The sequence below is a fragment of the Ochotona curzoniae genome, unplaced genomic scaffold (assembly GCF_017591425.1).
Source record: "Ochotona curzoniae isolate NIBS_2020 unplaced genomic scaffold, NIBS_Ocur_1.0 contig_4838, whole genome shotgun sequence".
Lineage (NCBI taxonomy): Eukaryota > Metazoa > Chordata > Mammalia > Lagomorpha > Ochotonidae > Ochotona > Ochotona curzoniae.
Genome location: NW_024466399.1, coordinates 1,168,452 through 1,186,770, shown reverse-complemented (window position 1 = coordinate 1,186,770; position 18,319 = coordinate 1,168,452). Strand labels below are relative to the sequence as shown.

At 42.1% G+C, this 18,319-nt stretch overlaps 1 protein-coding gene across 1 annotated transcript in view; it reads right to left on the bottom strand.

The window, feature by feature from the left end:
• The window catches only part of IFT88 (intraflagellar transport 88), a 110,258-nt gene that overhangs the window by 48,772 nt on the left and 43,167 nt on the right, over window positions 1-18,319 (bottom strand). The window contains exon 15 of the mRNA XM_040988357.1: window positions 3,160-3,259. Coding sequence (XP_040844291.1) covers window positions 3,160-3,259 — 100 coding nt within the window. The remainder of the gene's footprint in view (window positions 1-3,159; window positions 3,260-18,319) is intronic.

The following is an 18,319-nucleotide window of genomic DNA, read 5'->3' as shown; positions in this document are numbered from 1 at the left end:
CAAAGGAACACTCTAGGGTATTTTTTTTTGGTCTCAGTGACTGCATAACTAGTATTATTGTTTTTAAAGGTAAAATGCTACAAATTATTTATTTACAAATGAAAGATAACGGCATACTCAATGTCAAAATTGAATTTAGTTATAAAAATCAAGACAAATACTAAAAAAAAAAAAAAAAACCACCCCTATTTATGTGTTTTTATTAGTCCCCCCAAATGACCAGCAAATTGTTGTAAGTTTATTTTGGTTTTCCCTGCCAGCTCTCAGCCTCAGCTCCCCAGTTAGGCTGTGCCACATTCACACTGGCCCCTGCAACAACGTTCCATTTACCTTTGGCTTTCCAGTGGAGTTATTCTCTATTCAAGAAGTGGCTATAAATATCATTTTTGCCACAAGTAAATGTATTCTGTGATTCTGACATCTTATCTGAAAAATACATATATTTAAAGCTAACTCTATCCTTAGAGAAGTGGGAAGCTTTATTCTGCTAAGGGCCATTTGGATATTGATAATATCATTCACAGAATTTCAGCTTTCTAATTGGCCTGCTACAGATTCACTGAATTTTGAATTCTGGTTGCCTTGGCAGGGTCACACTAAATCATTTCACAGGTTTTATATGGCCTGCAGGATGGGCATTTCCCCATTTGAACTGTGGATTGTGATAAAGAAGCCGAGAGTAGATGGTGGTCAGGAGACACACTGACTCAATGCTTTTTAACCTAATAGTGCCTCACTTAAACCCCAGAGTATCTCATACCCACCTCATCATACTTACAATATACAAAGATACATAGGGTGAAAGCAGCGATGTAGAAAAGGAAAGCAAAATGGCATTTAAAAAATACTGTTAAATTAACATAAAAATGTGAAAACACAAACAGAACACAAAGAGAACAGCTAAGAGAGCACACAAAATTTGTGTCAAACGTGTTTTAGCATGAAGAAAGTAAGCTGCTTCTTTTTTAATGGACACAGGTTTTAAAACACGAAAGTGGCAGTGCATTGTTAGTCCTTCGCGCAAAGGTCATTTAAAAACAAAATGCCAAGAGAAAACTAACAAGAATGATTTTCCCCACGGCACCAGTAATAGTGCATTTCTCTCTCTCTCTCTCTCTCTCTCTCTCACACACACACACACACACACACACACACACAATTTTTTTGGTCCACAGATTAGTAAGATAACGAAGACCAATCTGCCTCATTTTACTTTCACTGAAAAAATATTAGAATGGTGTTAGAAAACCATCAGTAGCATCTTTTATGACCAAGGGTGTGAGCAGATGCAAACATCTTCTGCAGTTTTTTTAGTGCTTTGTAAATAATAGATATTAAGCACAGTAAGCTGACATGCATTGCAGAGCCACCCACGCTACTGTGCCACATTAATCCTGTGTTTACTACATGAACACCGGGGTCCCTTTATTCTACTTTTACAGTCTCCTCATGCCCCTGGAAAGTGATCAGTCTACAAGCAGGTCCTCAGTGAAGAAACAGACACAACCTTAGGAAGAACACTGGGACACGTGGGAGCATGCCCTGGCCTTATTCTGTGCAGCTAATCCCCAGAGCTGTTTTTCCAGCCGCAGAAAACAACTAACCATTGATTTATGAACTATGAAGCCAAATTTCACTCTTTATGCTTTCTTAAAACTGCCTGGGTCTTCTGATCTGGGTCGGCTCTGCCTTCATGGTCCTGGCTCCACCCAAGGTCGGTGCCAGTGCAAGGTTTTACCAGCCTGGCCCACAATGCCACCCTTTCATTCCCAATGCAGCATCAATAAACAAACCAAGCATACTACGAGAGAGCTGCTCTGGTGAGGATGTAGGATGGAAGTAGATCTGGAAGTTATCTGGCCTCCAGATATGCTTGCCTTCTACACACCATCCCTGATTCGAAAAACCTTAGTGTCCAAACTGTTAGGTGAACATTCATCTCTAGAGTAGAATATTATCTGGCATTTTAGCAACCAGGATTTACAAGCAAAAAAGTTGGAATAAAAAGATTTTTGAGAAGCTAGCACAATGGGCTAAGTCACCACTTTCAATATCAGCATCCCATATTGCAGAACTGGCACAATCTCTACGGCTCCACTTCTAACCCAGGTCCCTGTAAAAGCAACTGGGAGAAGAGGGGAACGCGGCCCAAGTGCTTGAGCACCTGCAACCACTGGGAGATCCAGATGGAGTTCTAGGTTCTTGGTTTCACACCGCTCAGCTCCAACTGTTACAGCCAGTTGGAGAATCAACCAGCAAACGAAAGATCTCTCTCACTCTGCATCTCTCTCTTTCTATAATTCTACCCTTCACACAAATCTTTAAAAAAGTTTTTTTTCTGAAAATATTCCTATTTAATTTACTTGAAAAGACACAGTAAGAGATCTTCTATCTGTTGGTTCAGTTACCCAGCGCACAAGGAAGCTTGGGTTGAAGCAAGGCGCTGAGAATTCGACCGGGGTATCCCACATGGGAGACAGATGCCCAACTATATCAGCCACCATCTCCCAGGTGCTGCATCAACATCTGGAAAAGGGAGGGGAGCAAGGACGAGAAACGTGACACTCCTCTATGCAATGTGAGTGTCCCAAGTGGTATCTATTTTTAAATTTTATTTATTTATATAAGAAAAAAGATTTACAGAGAGAAGGAGAAAGAGAGAGAAAGATCTTTCATCTGCTGGTCCATTCCCTAAGTGGCCGCTGAGGCCAGAGCTGAGTCAGGAGCCCAGAATCTCTTCTGGGTCTCCCACGCAGGTGCAGGGTCCCAACGCTTTGGGCCATCTTCGACTGCTTTCCCAGGCCACAAGCAGGTAGCTGGATGGGAAGTGGAGCTGCCGGGATCAGAACCGGCACCCATATGGGATCCTGGTGAATGCAAGGTGAGGATTAGCCACTGAGCCAATGCGCTGGGCTCCCAACTGGTACCTTGGCTACTGTGTGACAGATACAAACCTCAAGGAAGATATTTACATTTTAAGAAGCTACACAAATAGGACAAGTTTTTCAAAAGCTTAAAGCTATATTAATGAAAACTATGTAAAGATATAAAATATTACTCCAGCTTCAAAATAATCATAGCTAACTTATTCTAGAAAGGAGTTTTCCTGTTCTTACTGCTTTAATCAGTCAGCATATAAGACTTCTTTTTGAAACTTACCTGGGTAAAGTCCTTTTGTCTCAAGTATGTAATAGCTTTGTTTATTTCCAAGTCATTGGCTAGCTCTACATACTGAGAAGCTTTCACCACCTCTACACACCTGTAACAGGAAACATAAAGAAGGTTATAAGTGGCCATTTCTGTATAGATGATGTTGATTTCCTTAAATGTGACTTTTCAAACATATTTTAAACTTCCTCCTGATTTCCTCCACTACAGGCTTTAAAAACAAAAAAAGATTTACTAATTTGAAAAGAGGAATTACAGAGAGAGAGAGAGAGAGAGAGAGAGAGAGAGAGGGAAAAGACGGATTCTATTTGTTGGTTCACCCTCTAAATGGCTGCAATGGTCAGTTGGGCTAATCTGAAGCCAGGAGCCAGGAGCTTCTTCCAGGCCTTCCACATGAGTGCAGGGGCCCAATTATCCTCCACTGCTTTCCCAGGCCATTAGTAGGGAGCTGGATTGCAAGTTGAGCAGCTCCGGCTGCTGGTGGGTCTCAGGACGGGGCGTCTCATGCCTGGATCCCAGACGACAGCCACCATGTGCACGTAGTGAGCTGTCCCTGGGTGGTCAGTGCGCCACTTGGTGCCAGGCTCTGCCTGCTGGCTGCCCACCGGGGAGCTCTGGGGTTTTGTTCTTTGAGTCGCTGCTTAGTTAGCTCCAGGTTAAACCCATTGTGCTTCTAGGAACTGAAGCATTCGTAAAGATTCCCATTGGCAGAAACTCTTCCTTTGTAAAACTTGTAATCACTGAACAATGCTGACCACCAAATACCAGTTCATGCTGAAGCTATGTCTTTGGGCTTGTCCTGCAGAATTATAACCTGTTACCTGACATGATGATGGATCAGGAGAAGGGTCACATTAAGCAAGCCATTTAATGTAATGTAATGTAATGCAATTGTAATGTAATGGCAAATGTGTCAATTGGTAATGGAACAGGGTAGATCAGGCAGGACTGAGCAAACCTTAGCCCTCAAGCAAAACTAGAGACCAGGAAGGAGCACAGATCATGCCGAGCTAGGCTCTTGCACCTACTGGTCTGCGTGAGCCAGGGACGCTAAGCCACGGTGTCTAAAGCAGAGGTCAGAACAGGTGAAGGGTTGTGCCAAGGTGAGTCAGAGCAACCACTGGCATGCATGTGATCCATGGCTGGGAACAGGCCCGGTTGGGGAGCTAAGGGGACAACCCTAGTTGGGTTGAAGTCCCACCAAGGGGCGTGTCACCTGGAATGGGGGCTGCGTTCTGATCTGGAAATGGTTGTAGTCTCCCTTGGCACAAGTGTGGACTGGGATTGGATGCACCGAACCGGGCCAGACCCCAACACCCTCTGGTGTCCTGGAAGACCAGGGTAGATGTGGGATGGACTAGGCAAGGTCTCAAACCCCTACTGAGCCATGTGTGAGCCATATGTGGGTATGGACGAACCATGGCTGGGCTGAAACATCCAACAGCAAGGACCAGTTAGGGTTGAAGGCCAGTCAGGAAAAGCCACAGTTCCTGCTATGACAGGAGGTGAATTGAGTAGGGCTGGTTCATGGACCCACTGGTAAGCGTGAAACCTGGCATTGGGAGAGGTTCTGATGGAGGAGCCTGGGCAACTCCTCTGGCAGAACACAAGACCCGGCAGGTAAGCACAAGAAACATGATAGGAAACAGCCCAGAACAGGCCATGAAAAGTTACCCACTGGCATACAACTGGCAGGGGTCGGGGGAAGACCAGGCTGAATCTGTCCATGTCATCCACTGGCAAATCCAAGCACCAGAACAGTGTGGGTCGAGCCAGGTTCGGTTGCAACAAAGACTAGTGCACAATATGGAATGCCGAGGTGAGGTTGCCTGTACCGGAAGGGACCGCAGTGCCCAACCAGCACACGTGAGAACAAGGAAGGGAAGGGGCAGAGCCAGCAGGGGAATAAAGGAGGGTTCCTTTGCAGGACAGCTACTCCCGCTGGAAAGCGTGGGCTGGGATAGGAGCAGACCAGACTAGGCAGGGCTACAACATCTGTGCGCCTCATGTGGACTAGATCAGGGAAAAGCCGGGCTGGGCTGATTATTCCTACTGGTGCAAACAAAATTAAAGTGGGTGAGGGTTGTCTGGGCTTAGCCACAGCATCAGCTGGCAGAAGTTGGCACTGGGGGCTAGTTCTGTCAAGTCAAACCACAGAACTACCTGGAGAGTGCATAATCTGGGAGTGGGAGAGGCCTGGGAGGGAAATAGTGGGCTCATCCCTCTTGGGTTACCACTTCCACGGGAGGGCATAAAACTAGGACAGTGGCTGGGGTGGAATGGGGTGTGGGACAGACTGGACTACTGCTACACATAATGGCAAACCAGGGTAGGGGGTGGGCCTGGTGGGGGTTATTGTGGGTCGCTCCAACTAGGCTGCAGCTCCTACTAGTTTATGTGAGGGCCAAGTATGTGCTGGGCAGAACCAGGCAGGACTGCAACACCCATTGGTTCCAGTGGAAGTAGGGGCTAAAAACAGAACCAACCCAGCAACTGCAACCACCAACTGATCGGGGCCATGGACTATGCTGGGCCCTGTACTTGCTAGCACATACAAGAGTCTGGTTTGAGAACACCTCTGACAAAGTTTCTTTGGGGATCTCCCCAATTGAAATGCTGGACTCAGAACCCTAACCAAGAAAAGAGAGAAGACAGAACAGGTCAACCAACCATCTTAGCTATATCTTGGCAACGAAATACGGGGCAAACAGAGACTCTATGATGGACTATGTCAATCAGTGGATTCTTGAAGGACCTCTTAGTGCTTGGAGTGGCAAGACTGGCAGCAATTCAGAACTGGTGAACTATCAAAACCACTTGAGCAAGAATCTCAGAGCATACCGTACATCTGGGACCTGGGGAGGGTGGGAAATTGAGTGGGTCTTCTCCCTTAATACCCCCCTTTAAACATGAAGGAAACAATATGGAAAAAATACTAGTCTTACCCACTTTCCTGTAGCTCTTGAAACTTTTTACCCTAATTAACTATGTAAAGATTGTAAAAAAAAAAAAAAAAAAAAGTTGAGCAGCTATGACACAGGCCCGCAAACTGGCACCCATATGCGGTGACAGTGCCGGCCCCTAACTCAGGTTTTAATTTTCTGAATTCTTCAGGTCAAAACACATTTTTCTTTTTTTTTTTCACATTTTAAAATTATCATATATTAAACTATTTCATAGGCCCTGGGATTTTCCCTACTACCTCCCCAAATCCCTCTCACACTCCCCCCACACACTGAGTTCTCCCATATCATTACAACAACCTCATAAAAGTTATAAATCGATCACTACGGGCATGGACAATGGCAAAGAGTCCAGCATCCTATTGTCAAGACAGATCCAACATTTTCACTGGGAGTTCATCCTCAATCCAGAAGTAGACAAGCACACTGAACCATATCCCCTCACCGGGAAATGTCAGTCTCTACTACACAGTCTCTATAAATTCCCCAAGTAAAAAAGCCACAACAAAATCAACAATAGGAAGAAAAGAAGAAATTTACAATGTCGTGAAGTTAAACAGCATGCCACTGGATAAGACAGTCTCCATTACACAGCTACTGCACATCCCCTTAAATGAAAAGCCACAAAACAAAATCAATAATGGGAAGAAAAAAGAACTTAACAATGCCATGAAGTTAAATAACATGCTACTGATTGGATAATGTGTCTCTTAAAAAATGTAAAAGAAAATCAAGAACCTTCTTGAAGAAAATAATGCTGTTTGTTGTATGACCCATGAGTCAACGAAGAATTTACTGACAAAGTGTTTTGAAGAGATGAAATTAAATACAAAAAAAATCAAGACCCGTGATATAATCATTGTTGGTAAAATGTGTCTCCTGTGGGCAACAAATAGATGGGTTTTGTTTTTCAATCCAGTCTGCTAATCTATGACATTTGATTGAGCTTCATCCATTTACATTCAGGGATAATATGAATGGGTGGTAATTTGGTCCTGTCATTTTAGCAATGGGTTGTTCATTGGTTTAGTCTTCTGTTGTTATTTCACTGGGATGTTCTTCACATTTGCCTTTGGTTTCAGTGGGTGCTATTCCTCTTCTCTGTCCAGAGAACGTCTTTATGCATCCTTTGTAGGGCAGGTTTGAAAGAGGCAAATTCTTTTAACTTTTCTTTACTGTGGAAAGATTTTATTTCATTTTCAAAGAAAAAAAGAAGATTTTGCTGGATCTGTTATCCTAGGCCAACCATTTTTATTTTCCTTTTAGAATTTGGAATATGTCACTCCATTCTCTCCTTGCCTATAGAGTTTCCTGTGAGAGATCTCCTGTGAGTTTAATTGGCATTCCTTTATATGTCAACTGAGTTTTTCATGTGCACATTTAAGGATTTTTTTGCTGATGTTTGACTGAAGAGAGCTTGATGATCATGTGTCTTGGTGAAGATTGCTTTTGATCAAGCCTGTAGAGAGTTCTGTATCCCTCCTGGATCTTGTTTCCCAGTTCTTTCTCCAGATTAGGGAAAGTTGCTTTCATTATTTCATTAAATATATTTGAAAACCAGCTTCTCTCTCTGCACCTTCTGGGACATCCATAGCTCTTACATTTGGCCCTTTAGTAGTGTCTCTTGAATACTTTTTCTAGCTTGACTCAGCTCTGCTTCCAGCGTTTTGTTTGTTTCCCCCTGGTGACAGGAAATATCTTCTGATTTTGAGATTCTTTCTTCTGCTTGCTTCATTCTAGTTTGGAGACTCTCCACAGTACTTATAATTTTCTCCACTGTATTCTTCACTTCTGATATATAAGGCTTTCATTTGATTCATTTCCACTGTGACATGTTCCTTGAATTCCTTGAATGCCTGCTTTACATGCTTCTCATTGTTGATAAGAAGCTTTATAACAAGTATTCTGAATTCTGTATCTCCCATTTTCTCGATGTCTTCCTCGGTGAACTCTGAGACTTGTAAAGGATTCTGCTCCTTTGCAGGGGAGTCTTCAGTAATATTCATTGTGCCTCTGTCTTCTTTTGCTCTTGTACTTCTGGTTAGCAGATTCTTGTACTTGGGGCAGGTTTCTAAGCTGTGTCACCCACAGGTCTACAGTTGGATTTTACTTAATGCAGTTGGTACACGGTTCTTTGTTTGCAGTCTCTTGTGCCACTCCCTCCAGCAGGTTCCAGGTCTGGGTTTTTATGTTACATTTCCACTGTGGTCTCTGAGCCCCAGCTCCTGGCTTACCAGTCTCCACCTCCTGTGATATTGTGCTGAGGCTGCACCATTGTCTGTACAGCCTTTCTCTCACTTCTGGTTCAAGTAGTCCCAGGATTAGGGAGACACCAGGTATCCTGTATAATTATTTTGTTGGTGGTGCACTCTTGCCAGAACCTACTAGATGTTACGTCTGAGGGCCACATGGACATGTTTTGACTCGTATGATGCCAGAGTAGGTATTATTTTCCTGAGGTACCAGTGCAACACACTGAGCTTAGTGAATTTGCTTCCAGCTCAGCACATGTGCAGCTCACTGTTGTTCCCTGCAGTCTCAAAGCCCTTGCCACAGTGTACAAAACAGCACCTGGTGTACTACTTCTCAAGTTCTTGATCTGCTGGCCATTGGGTTTGGGGGCTTCCCAAACCTATTTTGGGTGGAATCTGTAGGGTGCCACATTGTTGCAGTTCACTGAGTCAGAAATTAGTTCACTCCCAGCTTAGTGCATGAGCAGTCCTATTCACAGCCTTTGCCTCCCTATACAAGATGGCACTTAATTTGGCTCTGGGGGGTGGAGGTGTTTGAACTGTGAAATCTACCCTGTTTCTGCACTTCCTGTTTGGCATCTGCTGCTCTGTCTCTGCTCCTGGTCAAATCAAACCAGCAGGACAGGCAGTTCTTTATCTGGGCTGACCTCCTGAGTTCCTGGTGAACACGCCTTACTAACTTGTTGCTGGTGGAGTTCTGGCTGCCAGAGATCAGATGGCTGCTTGCAGAATGCCACTGGGGTATCAGTCACTGCAACATCACACCGCTGTGCCCACTGCTTTGCTGTGTCTGTCAGTCTCCACGTGCCCCTCAGCTGTTCTGTCCTCCTCTATTTCCTAGAGTGTGCCCTCTCTGCTTCATACTGGTTAATGTTTCTCCGTCTACTTAACATGTCCTCACCCTATTCCGCCATCTTGATTCTCCTCCAAAACAAAATTTTTATTCCAACATTGCATGAGCTTATTATTACTTACAATATTGAAAATAAATAACCCACTAAAACAGTGAGATTATCACAGTGAATATGAAAGACTAGGATACATGGTTTAAAACAGATTTGTCCCAAGGACAGAGATAAAAAAGTAAAATGAAAAAAAGATATACTGCTAATCAAAAGAAAGCAGACAATGCAAATCTAAAGGCAAGAGACATTACTAGACGTAATAAAGGAAATGTCTTAATCGTAAGGACAAATCCCACCCAGGGATATACCCCAATTAAATCTACAACCTCCTAATTACATCGCATCAAAATATGGAAAACAAAAACTTCTTAATCTGAAGGGAGAACTTCTGAAACTGGAATTACAATAAAAACTTCAGCACACTTCTCATAACAAAGACAGGTATGCAAAAATCAACAAGAAACTCGCTCTAATACATATGTGGCATTACTCCCAATAACAACAGAACACATGTTCTTTATAGTGCATTTGGATTATGTATGGAGTCTCAATAAATCACAAAACTGAAATCATTTAGTGTATATCAGTTAGTTGATCACAGGAGGATTAAATTAGAAATCAGTCAGAAAGAGGTGACAGAAGATGTGCAACTTTCAGGAAATTAAGGACTATAAATGGATACAAATCATACAAAAATTTAGTAGCATTTTTATATATAACAGTGATATCACGAATGTAATTCCAGGCCAATGTGATGGCTCAACTGGCTAATACTCATCTCCAAGAGCCAGCATTCCATATGAATGGTGGTACATGTGCTGGCTGCTCCACTTTCCCATCCAGCGCCCTGCTTGTGGCCTTGGAAACAGAAGGGTATGACCCAAAGCCTTGGTACCCTGCACCCACATGGGAGACATGGAGGAAGCGCCTGGTTCCTGGCTTTGGATCAGCTCAACTCTGGCGGTTGCAGCCATTTGAGGAGCGAATCAATGAATGGAAGATTTCTGTTTCTCCTTATCTGTGCAAACCCCTCTTTCAAAAAAAATCTTTTAATTAAAGGAATATAACTTTATTTACAAAAGCATCAAAAAAATATAACACTTTGGAATAAACACAAATAAGGAGAGTAAATACCACAAAACACTGGTAAAAGAAATGGAAGAAAGTGTGAATAAATAGAAACATATCCTATTTTTTTCTTTTTTCTTTATCCTATTATTTTTAAAGATTTAAGTTTTTATTTTTATTGGAAAGTCAGATATACAGAGAGGAGGAAAGACAGAAAGAAATCTTTCCTAAAATCTTTCCTAAAAAATAAGATTTGTGTTCAACAGATTTGAGCTAAAATATTTTTGCCATAATTTAAGGTATGAATCTGATATAAGACCTGAACTATATGTTCAGTGAAAAGTCAACTGCAGAAAAGGAAGTGAAGCTAAGACCCTGTCGTTAGCAAAAACGTGCAGCTTTTGGCTTTATACTGAGCTAAATATGTCAATGCACTTTTTCCCTTTATTTTCATGAAACAGGCCCTTAGGCTCAGATGTTTCCCTTCCACTCTCCCTCATCTCTCCCCGCCCCGACTGTTTCCCCTGTATTGTAACAATATTTTAGTCCATCCGTTTTCGAAAGCTGGAAGCTGCCATATTGCAGATTCCAAACAGGCTGAAATACTCAACAATCCCCCAAACACAGGAAATGATTTTTAAGACCCCATTACTACCATTAAAAAATTGTAAATGAAAACCAGCTCAAAAAGCTAGATGCAAATGAACATAAAGAGTTCTTTCAAGGTCAAAATGCTTCTTTCTGAATAAATAATTTAAAAGATATACACGCAGAAATGCCTAAAGGGCTTAATGAAATAGAAGATATACTCGTTTCTTTCTTACTGAAAATTTAATTTAAAAAATTAATCTAACAGAAATAAGATAGCTAAGTTTAAATTATTTTTAAAAATTCAAGTAATGAAATTCTCCAAACACTGAACAGATGTTATTTGTATCTTAAAACAGTCTGTTCCTGGGGCTGGCGCAGTGGCCAGGCAAATCCTCCGTCTGTAACCCAACATCCCATATGGGCGCCAGTGTGTGCCCTGGCTGCTCCACTTCCGTCCAGCTCTCTGTATATGGCCAGGGAAAGCAGCACAGCATGACCCAAGTCCTTGGGCCCCTGCACCCATGTGGAAGGACAGGAAGAAACTTCTGACTCCCAGCTTTCAATCAGCTCAGCTCCAGTTACTGCAATCATTTGGGAAGTAAAGGTGGAAGACCTCTCTCTCTCTTCTTCTCTGGAAAAATCTACCTTGAAAGAAAAAAAAAAAAACAACAAAACCCCACAAACCCCACAAATATCTGACTTTGCAATAAAAAAAATCTTTTGTTTTTAAAAAAGCAATAAATAAATAAACCTTTAAAATGGCTGTTCCTTAATCTGCAATGAAGGTATTCCATGAACAGAGTGGACTTGGAGTAAAGGTAATGCTTTTTCCCACATATAAAATACATTTTCATCTTCACGAGAAAGTCTAACGCTGCTCCCAAAGCGTACTGTCCTGGGGCCAGTGCTGTGCTGTAGTGGCCTAAGCTTTTGCTTTCACCACTAGCATCCCCTAGGGGTGCTGGCTCAGTCCCAGCTTCTTCGCTTTTGATCTAACTTCCTGCTCATGCCATGAGAGCGCAGTAGGGGATGGTCCAAGGCCTTGGGTCCTTGCACCCACATGGGAGACCAGAGGAGGCCTGGCTCCTGGCTTTGGATCAGCTCAGCTCTCGCCATTGCAGTCATCTGGGGAGTGAACCAGTGGATGGAAGCTGTCTTTTTATCTGCCCTTCTCTGCAACTCTGCCTTTGAAACAAATATAAATCCTTTTTTGAAACAGTACTTGTCCTGGGACCTGTGCATTGGCTCAGCCGGCTAATCCTGCGTCTCCAAGCACTGGCATCCCATGTGGGTGCCGGTTTGTGTCGCAGCTGCTCCACCTAAGTTCCAGTTTTCTAGAACGGCAGTGGAGGACGGCCCAAAGCCTTGGGACCCTGCACCTATGAGGAGACCCGGAAGAAGCTCCTGGCTCTTCTTTTTCGATCGGTTTAGCTCTGGCCTTGTGGCCACTTGGGGAGTGAACCAGCAATGGGAGATCTTTCTGTCTCTCCTTCTCTCTGTAAATCTGTCGTTCTAATAAAAGTAAGTTTAAAAAAAGAGTACTGACTTATATCTTAAAAATGTATCTGTAGATATCTCCATATATACATATTTATATGCATGGTTGTGTATATTTATATGTACTTTGCTTCTACACTATGGGCATACATAAAACAGACATACATGGAGTAGGCATTTGGCCTAGTGGACAAGCCATGTGTACCCCACTCTGGCTCCCAACTCCAGTTTCCTGTTAATGCAGGCCCCCCAGGGGGCAGTAAGGATAGCTAAAGTAGCTGAGTTCCTGACACCCCAGTGGGAGACCTACATTTATTTATTTTAAAATTTTATTGTGTGTGTATGTGTGTGTATATATATATATAAAGATTTATTTATTTTTATTGCAAAGTCAGATATGCAGAGAAGAGGACAACCAGTGAAGAAGATTTTCTGTCTGATGATTCACTCCCCAAGTGGCAGCAATGGCTGGAGCTGAGCCAATCTGAAGCTGGGAGCTGGGAGCCTCTTCCAGGTCTCATTCTTGTATGTCTCTAGTTAATAATAAGGAAATATATTATTGGAAAGACATTATATTTAAGATCAAAAGTAGTATTTTGAAAATCCTTGTGAATTTTAACAAATCATTCTAAGAGATAGATCACCAGGCATTCTGGTGAATCAATGAACATTTCTATTCAGTAACATTAATAAATGCTGAGCCAAGGTAAACACGGTTTGAGGGCACACCTGGAACTCCAGCAGCAATGGGTTGGTGAAATCTTCCACTTGGAGTCCTCCTTTCATTACACTAGTATCCACATGAAAAAATTTTCAAAGTTTATCTTTCCATCTCATGTATCTGTCAAATTTCTTAAGCAAGTCTAAACTCTGTAACGCGTGGCTATCATTTTACAAAAACATATTACAGGACATTGTGTCTTTAAGCAAGTGTCTTCAGATTTTAAAAGTCTAATGTCTTGGAGAATCAAGATGGCGGAATAGGGTGAGGACACGTTTAAACAGACGGAGAAACATTAGCCAGTATGAAGCAGAGAGGGCACACTCTAGGAAATAGAGGAGGACAGAACAGCTGAGGGGCAACTGGAGACTGACAGACATGGCAAAGCAGTGGGCACAGCAGTGTGGCGTTGCAGGGACTGATACCCCAGTGGTATTCAGCAAGCAGCCAACTGATCTCCATTAGCATCCAGGTGGAAAGGGACTTTTGCTGGGAGCTCGGGTGGTGAACCCAGACAAAGAACTGCCTGTTCCGCTGGTGTTTGATTTGACCAGTGTTCCTGCACTCCCAAACAGGCAGGGCAGAAACAGGGTGGATTTCATAGCCCAAACCACACCCTAGAACCGAATAATGTGTCATTTTGTTTAAGGAGGCAAAGGCTGTGAATAGGACTGCTCATGCACTAAGCTGGGACTGAACTAATTTCTGACTCAGTGAACAGCAACAACGTGACATCCTACCGATTCCATCCAACACAGGTCTGGAAAGCCCCCAGACCTAATGGCCAGCAGATCAAGAACTCCAGTAGTGGTACATCAGGCACCATTTTGTACAGTGCGGCAACGAATTTAAGACTGTAGGGGACAACAGTGAGCTGCACATGTGCTGAGCTTGGTGAGAACTCACCGAGCTCAGTGTGTTACACTAGTCCCACAGGAAAATGATACTGACTATGCCATGGGTCGGGTCAAAATTGGTCCATGTGGCCCTCAAACCTAATGGCCCAACAGGTTCTAACCTGGTGCATCCCGGATCCTGGCACCTGCTTGAACCAGAAGTGAGAGAAAGACTGTACAGACAGTGCAGCCTCAGCACAGTATCATAAGAGGTGGAGACTGGTGAGCCAGGAGTTGGGGTGGAAATCTAACAAAAACCCAGACCTGGAACTCGCTGGAGGGAGTGGCACAAGTGACTACAAACAAAGAACCGTGTACCAACTGCATTAAGTAAAATCCAACTATAGACTTGTGGGTGACAAAGCTCAGAAACCTGCCCCAAGATGCATAGTAGCTGTGTAATGGAGACTGTCATATCTAGTAACATGTCATTTAACTTCATGGCATTGTAAATTTCTATTTTTCTTTCTATTGTTGATTTTGTATTATGACTTTTCATTTGAGAGGATGTACAGGATGTGAGGATACAATGTAGTATGCATTTCTATCTCCAGACAAAGATGGACTTACAATGAAACTGTTCACTATATGTTAACAATAGGATGCTGGACTCTCTGCCATTGTCCATGTCCACAATGATGGACATATGACTGAGTATGAAGAACTATATGTTAGTAACGATACAGGGGAACTAGGTGTGGGGGAGGGAGTTGGGGAGGAAATAAGGGAATATGGAACTGTATCATAAAATGATAGCAATAATAAAATGTCAAAAAAAAAAAAAGATAAAGATACCTGCTCCAAGAAGAAGAATCTGCTAACCAGAAGTACAATGACCAAGAGCAAAAGAAGACAGAGGCACAATGAATATTACTGAAGACTCCCCTGCAAAGGAGCAGAATCCTTTACAAGTCTCAGAGTTCACTGAGGAAGACATCGAGAAAATGGGAGATACAGAATTCAGAACACTTGTTATAAAGCTTCTTATCAACAACGAGAAGCACGTAAAGCAGGCATTCAAGGAATTCAAGGAACATGTCACACGGGAAATGAATCAAATGAAAGCTGATATATCAGATGTGAAGAATACAGTGGAGAAAATTATAAGTACTGTGGAGAGTCTCCAAACTAGAATGAAGCAAGCAGAAGAAAGAATCTCAAAATCAGAAGATATTTCCTGTCACCAGGGGGAAACAAAACGCTGGAAGCAGAGCTGGGTCAAGCTAGAAAAAGTTTTCAAGAGACACTACTAAAGGGCCAAATGTAAGAGCTATGGATGTCCCAGAAGGTGCAGAAAGAGAAGCTGGTTTTCAAACGTATTTAATGAAATAATGAAAGCAACTTTCCCTAATCTGGAGAAAGAACTGGGAAACAAGATCCAGGAGGGATACAGAACTCTCTACAGGCTTGATCAAAAGCAATCTTCACCAAGACACATGATCATCAAGCTCTCTTCAATCAAACATCAGCAAAAAAATCCTTAAATGTGCACATGAAAAACTCAGTTGATGTATAAAGGAATGCCAATTAAACTCACAGGAGATCTCTCACAGGAAACTCTATAGGCAAGGAGAGAATGGAGTGACATATTCCAAATTCTAAAAGGAAAAAAAATGGTTATCCTATGATACCATACCCAGCAAAGCTTTCTTTTTTTCTTTGAAAATGAAATAAAATCTTTCCACAGTAAAGAAAAGTTAAAAGAATTTGCCTCTTTCAAACCTGCCCTACAAAGGATGCATAAAGACGTTCTCTGGACAGAGAAGAGGAATAGCACCCACTGAAACCAAAGGCAAATGTGAAGAACATCCCAGTGAAATAACAACAGAAGACTAAACCAATGAACAACCCATTGCTAAAATGACAGGACCAAATTACCACCCATTCATATTATCCCTGAATGTAAATGGATGAAGCTCAATCAAATGTCATAGATTAGCAGACTGGATTAAAAAACAAAACCCATCTATTTGTTGCCCACAGGAGACACATCTCACCAACCAAAATCAGTAGAAACTATATCTCACGGATCTTGATTTTTTTTGTTTTTAGTTTAATCTCTTCTAAACATTTCCTTCTGATTAAATTATTCAACGACTTCTAGATCATACAGTGGCATCATTTTCTTCAAGAAGGTTCTTGGTTTTCTTTTTCATTGCTTTAATGACATTTAGTCATTCACTAGCATGTTATTTAACTTCATGGCATTTTAATTTCTTCTTTTCTTCCTGTTGTTGATTTTGTTTTGCGGCTTTCCACTTAAGGGGATGTACAGTAGCTGTGTGATGGAGACTATCATATCCAGATGTGAGGATACAATGCAGTACGCATCCGTACTTCCAGACTAAAAATGGACTCCCAATGAAACTGAAAACTGTATCTTAACAATAGGATGCTGGACTCTGCCATTGTCCATGCCTGCAATGATGGACATATGACTGTGTTTAAACAACGATACCTTAGTAATGATCAAGAGGAACTCAGTGGGGGTGGAACTGGGGAGGCGATAAAGAAAATCCAGGGGCCTATGGAACTGTATCAGAAAATGATAATAATAATAATTTAATAATAAAAGATTTTTAATTAAAAAATTTTTTTAACCTAATGTTCTTCTTAAATATCTTAGAAAAGTCAGATGATACATAAGGAGGTTCACCTAGTCTTGCCTGTTTTGCAGAAGAATTGCAATGAGTTTGATAACTTACATTTTTCAATTAGTGAAATATGTCAGTTGAACTAGCTGGCACTTTGATTAATGTTCATGATTTCATTTATAAACGACGTTATATTGTAAAAAATTGTAACAATTTTTTTAAGAAGGTAAGAACATATTAAAAGTAAATATGTACACTTTAGTGACTATGAGGAGCGCACAGGTTAGCGATGTGTGAGTGACGAGCACCACTGCCACAGTCTCACCCTATGTGAACATCATAGTGAATACTCTTAAAAGCCTAGACAGTACTCAAAGTTTGTTCCTGCAAGGAATTTTCCTCCACAATCAGCCTAAAGTTCCCACACTTTTGCAGTGCCCTTCCCCTCAGTGCTCATAGACTCAGCACTCACTTTCACATCATGTAACTGCTGCATCAATCAGATCAGGATTAGCTTTAAGTTCAGTGCTGTAGTTGGGTCTAATCTTTTCTTTCAACATCACAGATTTTGTGTTCTGGCCATGATCACCGTATTGCAAATGTATCTCTATACCTGATCTTCAATTTGGATTCGGATCATTGGAAGTTTCTTCATGTCTGATCCAGCGCCTTTCCAACGTTTGTCAGCCTGGTTGCCACCATTGGGGCGGATCTTTAACGGCTTTAGTTAGTCTGGTCCTGTTCTTTGAGATCCTAGCTATGATGGAATGGGACTTGCCTCATGGCAGATCACGGACCATCACCGAGTTTCTACCTTTGCAGCTCTTAATTATTTTTAATTTCATTTTCAGGTTAGTCACGCAATAATTCTCCAGCTGGCAACTGGATTAGGAACCATTATCAACAAAATGACATGAAACTAAATCAAGGGAAATGAAAAAATAATGTAACGGTGATATGCAGTAAACACAAGATATACAAGATCCTGCCACCCACTAGTGTATAATTGGTCCAACATCGAATGAAACGTTATATGGCACATGACTACCAATGCTTACTAGCTAGCACAGTTAAAAGATGTAACTAAAGGAATATTTACTTTATTGTGAAGTGGCTATCTTCCACATGAAGGAGATTTTGGATAACACCCAAGGTTGGGTGTCCATAGAGAGAGATCTTAAGATTCAATTGGACAATGACTGGCTAAAGCACACAAGGAGTCTTGAGGATGGGCATGAAAAAATATTTTAAGCGACCTATTTACAAACCGGGTAGTCATCAGGTAGAAAATGAGTTGGTCTAGAGAAAATGCTGTACCTGAAGTGGGCAAAGACACTGGAATTGCTTCCCTGAAGAGAAGGCTCATTTGAGAACCCTCACATCACTGTTAACAGTAGCTGGCAAGGCCTTGACTGCAAACATCACCAGAGGTCAGCATTCATCTTTCCTTCTTCTCCCCAGAGCCCCAGTTACAGTGACAGTCAAAGGAATAAAACTCCACAACACCGAAGATCAAGGTAGGAAGTTAAAGAAAAAGCCAGAAGCAAAACAATTTCTGGAGGAACATAAGGGATCCAGGAGGGCAGGCTTATCAAGCAAGCAGCAGCAGTGACACGGTGAGAAGGCACAGGAGGGGCTCTCGAGGCCTGCTGAGGCCACAGGCT